Consider the following 11680-nt stretch of genomic DNA (forward strand, 5'->3'; position numbering starts at 1 on the left):
GTAACCTTGGCCAGATCTGTGCCTTGCCACAATTCTGTCTCTGAGCTCTTCAGGCAGTTCCTTTGACCTCATGATTCTCATTTGCTCTGACATGCACTGTGAGCTGTAAGGTCTTATATAGACAGGTGTGTGGCTTTCCTAATCAAGTCCAATCAGTATAATCAAACACAGCTGGACTCAAATGAAGGTGTAGAACCATCTCAAGGATGATCAGAAGAAATAGACAGCACCTGAGTTAAATATGAGTGTCACGGCAAAGGGTCTGAATACTTATGACCATGTGATATTTCAGTTTTTCTTTTTTAATAAATTTGCAAAAATTTCTACATTTCTGTTTTTTTCTGTCAAGATGGGGTGCTGAGTGTACATTTGATTTTTGGAAAATGGCTGCAATGAAACAAAGAGTGAAAAATTTAAAGGGGTCTGAATACTTTCCTTACTCACTGTATTTGATCGACTGACACATGAAATTCATTATTCGCTTTTGTAAAACAATGCTTTGGTGATCATCTAGCTCCATCAACAGGTCGAAATTTACTTCATCCAATACTTTGGTGTAAGAATTAATACCTGGAAAATATTCCAATCAGCATCAGCTGTACTTTGTGTTTTACTAATTAGCATATTCAAAACTCCAACTAATCTACAGCATTTGACAGCTGTAGACAGATACTAGATTCTGCAGTTCAAGAATTTACAAAACGTATGATCAGTTTATGATGCCTTGTTATAGGTTACCTGATATTATATACAGTAGTTGTAATGAGCTCCACCTAAAAAAGCTACAATACTAAATGCTGCTTACATGCCAGACTTTCACTTGTAACACAAAGTATTCTTACATTGTGGTGTAAGATTCCTACTTTTACTTACAAAGTGCGAGTCTTCAAAACTGGTTTAAAATGTACCTGGAGCTGTCACAGGCACAAGTTCCCAAACCTGTAAAACTGCATCTGATTCAGTTAGCCGAGTCATCACCAACACTTTTTGGGGTGAATCCAATAGTATATTAAATCTTTTCCCATACCACATAAAGTATGATATTTACCTATCAAAATAATGATGGCAGTTTGTCATCTGAACACTAAAATATACAAAAGCACTTGATTCCTTACTGACTTTATACATTATGAAACACTGTTGGAAATTAACCAGTCAATTAAATATATGCTTTAATGATTTCATAGATAGAACATTTGTAAGGTAAGCACAGCTGTAGATCCTTGCCAGCAAATTAGAATTACAATCATGTGGTCAGCACTCCAATCATAGTAATCATTACTAATCGTTGTTTCAGCTCTTGATTCATGTTCAAGCTCACTTTTAATCATAGACATTTTTATTCAATATTTCTGTTGTTGTTATGCATAAAGCTCTCAGTGCAAACGCCATAAAAGCAATAACTGATATTCAAAATAACAGATTACAGTGTCTAAAACAAGGGACAAATGCAGCATGGCTACTGTAAGTCAGTGGTGAACAACATACTGTACAATTCCATCAGTGATGTTTCCCCTGGAAAACCTTTATACTCACCTGGCACCTGCCATCTGAATAATCCTTCATCAAAATAACAACAGAAGAATAAAAATATGTTCCACTATAAAAAAATAAATAAATAAAAGGACCAGACTCAGAATGCCAGAACAGGTCAAATCAAATAAAAATTCACCTTCAGATCCTCCCATACAGTTCGATATTCATCCGAAATGAGAATCAGTTTTTTAGTTCTATTAATTTTCCTTAATCCGTCCGTCAACTACTTTTCCTTAGAGTCAACAGTTTTGGGGAAAACATAATGCTGCTGTTTTTTTAAGATATATTAATGGTGAACATATATTATTCTGACAATATATGCATCAGCATGTGTTTCCTTACAGTATAGACTCTGGCCAACAGACAGATTATGTTCAGGGAACTTGTACACTTGGTTAGAATTATTTAACCAAGACAGCAGCCTTGGTTCAAAAAAAAATCAAAGTTGTTACACACTCTTATGTCCCTTTACCAAAATGGTATGATCATCCATCCACCCCACTCCATCTAGTGTCACACTACTTCCTGCAGTGGAGGTGAATGGAAATGGCTAACACAAAGAGGATGTGGGTGATTCAGAAGAGACAGGGTTACCTCATCTGTGAACATTCAGCTTTGGATTCACAGTAGGTCTTTATGATTACGGACGTATTTCTTATTTAAAGATTAACATTTCATTATGAGTATGACAACAATCAGATATGATGATTAAAGAGGCCATCTGTTTCATTGCACACAACTAAAACTCTGACAGTCTGAATAACAAGTCTTTGCCTAAGGAAATAGAAAATGAAGGTATTTTACACTGTAGCCAAAACCCCACAACAATATCTAGTCTGGTATGATGATGTTGATATTCTCTCGGTATTCTGAACAGAGGCCTGTACTAGGAAGCAGAATGTGTACTTAGTGAGGTACCTTCAGGGTTAACCCTGGGGTTTCAGAACTACTGTACATCGCCCGGGGTAACTGATGCTTGAACGGCTAACTGCTCCGGAGAAGCTCTAAAGCCTTGTACTGGTTGTACTTTAAAATATGACAGTAAGTCTACTCAGCCCTTTGAATTATTATTTTACTTTTAGTTTTTATTTGCTCCCAAGTCTGTTTCTCACAGCCGGTCGCAACCAGTAAAAGACATGCTTTCATTGTTTTTATGTGAGGCTAAATATGAACAGATACTTTGGTTCTCAAGGTCAGTTTAATATGAATTAGTTTTTTTTATAACTTTATGTTTGCATTTGATTCTTATATTATATTATATTATAGAGACTGGTCATGAAGCGCCACCTTTTGCTTTGGGGGCAGCTAATGTGGTGGAGGTTTCAGTAACGGTTGAGATCCAGTCTTTCACTGTTTGAGCACTTTTTATGGCATGAGTGGATTTTACATTTTCTCAATTTATAAAGTTAATTTAGAACGATGTTTGGAACACTTGTGAGTGTGAATCTGATAAAATGATCTGACTTTTTTTAGGGTGATTAGGTCATAAAATGTGATGACAGACATACAAAGTTTCATTTGAAAACGTTCGTTTGCACAGCTACGGTAAAAAGTCAACATTACCAGCTGAACCACCATTATTTGACCAATAACAAGAACTCCATTCTCTCTTTTATCAGCCATCAATATATTGTGCATCCATAGTATTTATGACAAAGGACACATAACAGCCCTCTGTACAGTAGGTCAGCTTTACATTCAGACACTGTTTCTTATGATTGATTATAAGAGTCATATTAATGCTACATTTGCACACCACATTAGTATGTTAGCAAAGGTCTCAATTAAAACACTCCAGATATGCACAGATATGTGCAGTTCTGGTTCCTCACTGCTGGGACTGTAGCTTCTGATCCAAACAATAACAGAGGAAGCATGACTGCACCAATCCTGTCACTGAGGCAGGCAAAGCTCCAGACAAGCCTGAAGATTGGACCCAGCTTTGGACCTTTGCTGGCTGAACAAACCATTTCTAGAAAAGTGCTAAGCCAAGAGTCCTGCATGTAAGCATTAATTACAGAAAACAGCAGGCTCCACTCTGATTATGAGCTCTCATTACTTCTGGATGTAGATGATGATGATGCACAGAGTTCCCACCAGTCCCAGAGCCTGGATACCCAGGAACCAGAGCAGCAGCCAGAAGAAGGCAATCACTACTGGTTCCACTATCTTCTCCCCAAAGTACATCTGGCTGAAGCCCATCCCCCGCAGACACTTGTTGAGCATCCCAAAGAGAGTCCCCATACGCTCACAGTCGTCCAGCTGAGGCTCTCTAGTGGTGGGGTCATCTACGTGGGGCCATCTGGTGCTGGGATCACCTGGAGGTCGAAGTAGGGTCCCGTCGGCATCACCCTGTGGAGACAATGTTCAGGACCTGTTACACATACACATTAACTCATAGTGACAGTGAAGACCATCCTGCACAAGAAAATGCTCATCAGCTGTGAACAGAGCTGCCCCTGCACTGTTCACAGTCCTTCATTAACCATGTTTCAAGCCCAAGGTGCTCCATCGACCAACAGTCCATATCCCCAAGACGTTCTATTTACTATCATGCATGGCAAAGAAAAGTATCACGTTTCCGAAGCTGGAACCAACTAATATTTGGCATTTTTGCTTGAAAAATGACTAAAACCATCATGGTGTGTTCACATACAAAGTCAAGCAAGCTTGATTACATACTAAATCAATGCTTTTGCAAAGATGCAAATTCGCTCTGAGCGGTGCAGAAGATGTGTTTGTTGCGAGTTTGCTTGTTCACTTGAGTTCAAATTTTTCAACTTGAGCGAGTTGCAAAATGCTTGATTTATACTCCTGCGTAGCTACGCACGTAGCCATGCATTTATACTTGTGCGTAGGTGTGTCCGTCATTCTGCAATTACACCCCCAAACGCTAGTCGGCAGTAGCGCTACTGCGTCCACTGTGTTGACTTTTGTCGACAGAGCATGCCAACTTCCAGTTTAGCACTCCACTAATGTGAATGGCGGTAACATTGTATATGTGCAGCTGGTGTAGCCTTTTCAAATGTTATTGACCGAATGGATCACATTCTGATAGTGAAACGAGTCATTTCGCTCAGGTTGTGACGCTCAAATATATTGATACACTGTGTTACAGCCGCCGTTTTGGCAGCTAGTAAAAGTTACTTCAAAGCACGGACACTTCCTGACGGCTCGGAGGCATTGCGAGGCTACCTAGCCGACCAATCACACAGCTAATGGTCCGCGTCGCCTCGATGTGTAGTTACATTGTTGAGGACATGCACGTCAGGCTACAGCGTCGGCCCCTGCCCTGCGCCGTCAATTCGACAAAGAAGTATAAATTACACTAAAGCCTATCAGCGGTGAGATTATCCAGACGTCACCAACGGACGAAGTGAGGTACGCGGACATACATGTATCAGAAGAAATCAAAATAGAGGGAGGCCGATTGTAACACAGAGTTCTATGAAAAATCATACATGTACAGAGACTGGAATAAAAAGGGGATCACTTAGAAGGAGGTCGGCAAGGAAGCTGGGCTATCTGGTAAGTAAAAATATCCTAAAACAAATCTCTATTGTCACCAGTACGAAACAGATTCGATAAAACATCCCTCAGTTGTATGTTGGTGATAAAACACTTTTACCACCGGCCGTCACTGACAATACTGCAAAACTAGAAGAACATAAAAACACCAGAACTCACTGAGTAGGTTAAATTTATGAGTGACAATACAAAAGGGAAATTTAATCAAGTCTAGGGCTGTCGCAATAACCAAAAAATTTAAATACCACGCTATTGGTCAAGCCAACCGCGGAGTTCGCAACAACCGCAATGTTCATACTGTAAACTGTTACTGTTTATTTAAAAGGTTAGCTAACTTGGCGTTAGCATATTGCACGGCTAATGTGGCTAGCACACTCGGCGATGTTGGACTAACGTGATCCTGAGGGACAGTCCAGAGAAATTGGAGAGTAAGCCTCTTTTGAATCTAATCTGAACTAAGGAGCGTAGTGTGTCGGAAGCCTGCAGCTGTTTTTCATGTTGCTTTCTTTGGAAATTTAGTTAACGTTCCTACAGCGCAGTGGTTAGTTGTGGACAGCCATTCTGCTCCATACCGGCGCACGTGTTTTTTTGTGTTGTAAATTGACTTAATAGACGTGCCCTAAAGGTAATGATATAGCTATGTTTGAAAAAGACACGGTCAAACTACAAAAAGGAGTTTGCTTGGCAATGTTGTTGACTAGCACGCAGCAGCTAGCTTGCTCAGACCATAAAGCTGCTGTTAGCGGCTCGCTGTGCAGTGAGGTGACAGATACAGACACTCTTACTCTGCTATATGGCACCAAATTACTTCATTGATGAAAAATGTGATAATACAGCATACCGCACTGTTGAGCCCCAAAATATTGCCACGGTGGAAATTACTTCACCTGCCTGCATGCTGGTGTTCCTGCGTTTATTGCAGGATTTCTGTATGAAAGCAGTTGTGTTTCGGACACGCGTACGAGCACACGCCTGGTAGCAATCTTAAAACCGCACCGCTAGTGGCTGCTGGAAACTACATAATGCCCCTTTAAAACAAAACATTCTCAACAGACTCAAACATGATGTGCTCTCTCTCCTGCTGACAGCCATTTAATAAAAAAAAAAAAAAAATGTACACAGAGTAGTGGAGTCGCCTCTATACTGATTGTCAGATCGCCATGGTAGCTACCTGTCAATCACAAGGTAGTCCCGCCCAAAAGCATATGCTGCATTTTCATCTATTTCCCCCTAATAAGACCATAATTTATTCAATGAACATCATGCTGTGTTGAAGAAGACTTGAAACTAGCGACTGAGACCATAAACTTATTATGAAAGTGTTTACTGAGGTAATAAATCAGCTGAGAAGTAGCAACATTTTACCATTATTTCTAACGGAACTGGACTTCTTTTTGCAACAAGTGGACTCGCCCCCTGCTGGCAGTTAGATAGAATGCCGTTTTTAAGTTCTGTCTGCATGGTTTCACTTTCAGACCCAGAGGTTGCTGTTTGATTGAGATTAGGGAAATAACCTTTGACAACCACTCGTCACGTAACTACAAATCTGGATTGTTGAGTTTCTAATGTATTTATTTTAAATACTAATGTTTTTTCCTGATCAGGTCTGTGAGTTCAACTGTCTAGACGTTAATTTTTACTGGTCCATCGAGCCACAGTTTTTGTTGAGCCCTGTTGGACAAAACACGAGTTTCATTTTTGTGGGTTGTTTTCAGTCATTAAATTATGGTGCAAAAAATATGCTCTACATGGTGGTTAGTCTCTCATTTGTTTATACAAAGTACTAACTTGTCAACAATAAAAACCCTGCATACAGAACGAGTTAAACATTTCGAAAGTTTGCTGTAGCACATCAACCTTTTTAATGTCCCGCCTACTCCAGGCTGTGATCTGTCAGTTCACAAAAAGTGACTCTGGCGATAAACTAAGACTGAGTAGTCTGGATGGGGACTCGAAACCTTGTGATTGTTAGTGTTAAAAGGAGTAGTAGCTAGTGCCTTCAGTTACAATGTGAAGGTCTCCACAGTTTGAACTAAACATAATGTTGAATCCTAATATAACTAGGAAAATGGTTAAATTATGCAATAATTCCACCAAAACAGGGAATTTTCTTGTAAAATAATAGATTAATACGCACAAATACTTCAATGATGTTTGCAGTCTGAACTCCCAGTGTGATTACACTGCCAGCATAATGGTCTCCAAACAGTAGTTCCTCCAAACTCAAAATAACCTGTTATATTGTGACAAAATAAATCTACCTACCTAGTTCAAGCCCAACTACTGTAGGTGGAACGAGGACTGTCAAGTCTCCAATTTCACTCAAACTCAATTTCATAATTCATTGTAATTAGATAGACTACCTTCCCACTTTGTAAAACAGAAAAATCATTACTGACCTCAAGAAAAGGCCTAGCCCAGTCTCATGATGTTATCTCTTATGAAGAGAACATGGAACTAAACTACAGTGAAAAAGAGTCCCATTTAAAGTTGGTGCGCTGCATACACACCTAATACCACATGGCTTGAGAAGCTGAAAAGCCAACCTTCACTTTTGTGTATAAGCTACTGTCTTATGTTATATGCATTACACCAGACAGCAGTTAACTGTTATTAACCATGGAGAGAATTACGAGCTCATATGTTAACCTTCTATCCCGACTTGAACTCAGGTTAATTTGTAATATTCCAGTCATCTTCGACTTTGGGTCATGAATTTATGAGGGTTAAAAAAAAGCTGTTAAGTTAAACATTAGTAAAGTGATACTGACAAGCTCTTTCACTACCACAGGACCTCACAGAGCTTCCCGAATCTGCTTGCTTCTCCTTCTCCCTACCTACTTCCACTCTTTTTATATACAATCTATGCTTCCACTCAGTTTGCGCGTTCTTGCGGAGGGTCCGTCCCACTGAGTGCCATCCATAACCAGTGAGGGCGGAGTGGTAGTGGGTTGGTAAACCCTCAGATGCCGAGTCAGCACCGATGCCGGCTTGTTGAAGGTGTGTAACACCCTTTGCTGCACGATGGGGGAACTTTCTTTCAATTTGCGTTCCGTGTGACTTCGCAGTTTAACATGTGTTAACTACACTGACACTGTCACGTCACCAATCACAGGTTAATAACGTAGCACACGATTTATATTGAAATGTTGTATTTGTGAATGTAACATTTGTAATATAGGCTAAGTTAAAGAGGTTCAAATATAAAGGCTTTTCTTTACAATGAATATCAATCTTTTCATAAAATATAATTATTTTTCGTAAATATATAAAAAGTGTTCTTAAAGAAATATTTGACTCGAACACAAACACAAAATGAATAACAAATGCTTTCAGTTTCATTATTGCAAAACACACACACATCAATCCTGAATCTTAATACCACTGTAGTTCATTTGATACACATATTATAGCAGTGAGAGCAGCGGTAACGTCAGATCCTATTTACGCTGGGGGGAGAGGGGAGTTCGTCAGAAAGTTGTCGCTGTATTTAAACCCTACACGGGCTCGATTTGGCTGTGAGGGTGACTCCGACCAGAGAGGCAGCGGCGAGGGTCTAGTTTCAAAAAGGCCCTTGGTGAGCAAGAAGTCTGACAACGGCTAACGTTAACAGCTAGCTTGTTAATGTAGATGGGCTTTACCCGGTGACGCTGGTGGTGTAGTGCGGTCTGCCTCGCACCGCGGACAGCTTGAGGAGTATGCCATCCTCTCTGGTTGTATGACGGCAGCTCTTCAAATTCACGGCGACGAAAAATATATCGGTCATTTACAGGTGGGTTTACAGCGGACATTTTACAGCTAGTCCACTGACAGTAACTTAGGGACTCAAAACATGCCAGTGAAATGATTGATAGTACGGTCCCTATATCCGCCCTGACGCGCCGCGCGCTTCCGATAAAGTCTTCTTCCTCATTCTTTCCGGCAGCTTCGGTACTGGTTAGTGACTTGCTGCCTCCCACTGGTGTAGTATCGCCGTTTTATGGCGGGTGGCACCCAGCGTTAAGGTGCATTACCGCCACCTACTATGTTGGAGCGTGGACCAGAGTTTCTATCCCTTGATAAATACATAAATTAAATAAACAAACAAAAAAGATGAATGAATGAATTATTTCCCTGTTCACTAAACTCTATTGATCAACCCAGTTTCTTTCAAATAATGGAAGAGTTTCCCTACCTCAATGTCAAATACATTTTTTAGACTTAATTCTTCCTGTCCAGGCTTTCTGATTTCCCTCCTTAATGGTTATCGTTCGAGAGAATTTTTGACAGTGAAGAATTACATGTTCTACTGATTCCTCTATTTGACAGTGTTCACATAATCCTGAAGGGTACTTGTTTATTAAGTGCAGTGTTTTATTAAGTCTAGTATGCCCTACCCTCAGCCTTGTCAAGATATTCTCCTCTTTATTGTTTCTTCTAGCTGTCCTTCCTGTGCCCACATCCTGCTGTAGTGCATAGAGATGTTGCCCTGTATTTCCTCTATCCCAGCTGTTCTCTCCTTAATGGTGTTCCTCCTCATGTTTCAGAGCCTGTTTTGCTAATGCATCCACACCTTCATTTCCCTCAATCCTTCTGTGAGCTGGGGTCCACATAAATGTTATCAGCATGTTCATATTTTTAATTCTGTACAACGTTTCATAGATCTCATTAACCATATCTTGCCTGCTGTGAGATGTAAATGACTGCAGTGACATTAATGCAGAGCATGAGTCTGTACAAAGAATAACTTTCTTAATTTGTAATTCTTCTATCCGCTGTAATGCTGTTACAGTTGCCAGAATCTCAACTGTATATACAGATAAATGATCTGATGTCCTTCTTTTAAACAGAAACATGTAAGACAGGAATACTGAAAACAAAACCGGTTCTGCCTGTATCAGGATCCTTGGATCCATCTGTATATACCTGGACAAATGTTTGATATAGTGTTTGTAACCTATCTTCAACCAATACTGCAATATTTCCACAACCTTTTTGACCCTGCATTTTTCCCAGAAAATATAAGTCAGCTGACACTGAAGGAAACATCCAGGGTGGTGTTACAGATAATGGCACTGTAGGGATATATCTTCCTTGACTTAATGTCATGTCTCCAGCCATTTCCTCACATTTCCATGCAAAGCAACCCCGTTTGGCCTTTTCACTCTCCCAACATGGGAGAAGTATCTTTGTTGTAGGATGTTGATCCTCAGGCTGCCCTTGCAGATTTACCCAGTAGTGCATCATTAACTGTTTACATCTAATATTCAGCGGCATTTCCCCACCTCAACCTGAAGAGCAGACACAGGAGTTGTTTTTACAGCCCCACAACAGAGTCTCAAGGCTTGAGCTCTCACCACCTCCAACTTCTTTAATGAAGTTTTTGCTGCTGATCCATAAGCAATACACCCATAGTCTAATACTGATCTAATCAGCGCTATATACACATTTTTAATAGCAGTCCTACTTGCTCCCCATTCTGACCCTGTTAAGCATCTCATCACATTCAGTATCTTTTTACACTTGGTATTTATCTTACTGATATGTTCATTCCATGTTAACTTATCATCAAACCACATACCAAAAAATCTAAAGACTTTTACTTGCTCTATCTTTTGCCCATACATCTTTGAGTATCGACACCTCTCTTTTTAGTGAAGACTACTGTCTTAGTTTTTCCAATTGCAAACTTGAATCCCCATGCAAATGACCATCTTTCCACCACATTAACTGCCTCTTGTATTTTACCCTAAATATGATTAATGTTCATTCCCCTTTTCCACAAGGCTCCGTCATCAGCAAACAGTGACTGTCCAATATCTAATATAAAATATGTGTATGTAACTGATGAGGGGTGCATCCGGTCCCGCCCCAACCGTAAATATGTGTATGTAACTGATAAGAGGGGTGCGTACATCCTTGCGTTGTGTGTTTTTGACTGATAATTGGAGGAGGTTTTTCATTGATTTAAAGACTTTATTAAGTAATAAAACATGAACTTGAATGAATTAACTAGTAGGTGTTTATGGCAATAAATTTATCATTAAAAAAAGTATAGCAGTGAGTTATAAGTAAAGGAGGAATCTCCGGGGCCAGCAAAGGATCAGTAGGAGGTTTCTTCATTGATTTGGAATCAAGGCAGTCTTTAATAATAAAGAACTAAAGAATAATTCAAATTAATTACAGTAAAGCAGTAAAATGGTATAACGGTGAGTTAACAGCATGCAGCAAAATAAGAGTGAGTTCCAAAATTAAACTTTGTAAAATCTTTGCTAAAGCTTTGTGTGACAAACTTCCATCATTGATAACCATCATTATCACTCCAAAGCTGTAGCCTAGTCTTAAACTTGTGAGTCTTAAAACTTTAATCCTTCTAGAGTCTGTGTCTCTTCTTCTCTGTCCTCTCTCTTTCTGGTGTAGCATAGGCTGTGCAGGGTGAATGTGCTCCACCCCCCGCACCTCCTTCCATCCCTCCCTCCCTCTGTCTTCTCAATGAGCCACATCAAGTTGTGTGTTTTAACTGCCAAAGCTACATTACTGTAATTATTTCAATTTATTCTTCACTTGTTTAATAATAAAGACTGCCTTGATTCCAAATCAATGAAGAAACCTCCTACTGATCCTTTGCTGGCCCCGG

At 39.9% G+C, this 11680-nt stretch overlaps 1 protein-coding gene across 1 annotated transcript; it reads right to left on the reverse strand.

The window, feature by feature from the left end:
• Positions 1 to 2881: 2881 nt before the first annotated feature.
• Positions 2882 to 8995, reverse strand: fam241a (family with sequence similarity 241 member A). The gene is made up of 2 exons (XM_046033385.1): positions 8706 to 8995; positions 2882 to 3888 (listed from the first exon to the last, which is right to left on the reverse strand). Exons 1-2 carry the CDS (start codon positions 8853 to 8855, stop codon positions 3592 to 3594), a joined length of 447 nt encoding a protein of 148 aa, XP_045889341.1. The 5' UTR covers positions 8856 to 8995; the 3' UTR covers positions 2882 to 3591.
• Positions 8996 to 11680: the final 2685 nt, after the last annotated feature.

This window comes from Micropterus dolomieu, linkage group LG20, assembly GCF_021292245.1.
Source record: "Micropterus dolomieu isolate WLL.071019.BEF.003 ecotype Adirondacks linkage group LG20, ASM2129224v1, whole genome shotgun sequence".
Classification (NCBI taxonomy): Eukaryota; Metazoa; Chordata; class Actinopteri; order Centrarchiformes; family Centrarchidae; genus Micropterus; species Micropterus dolomieu.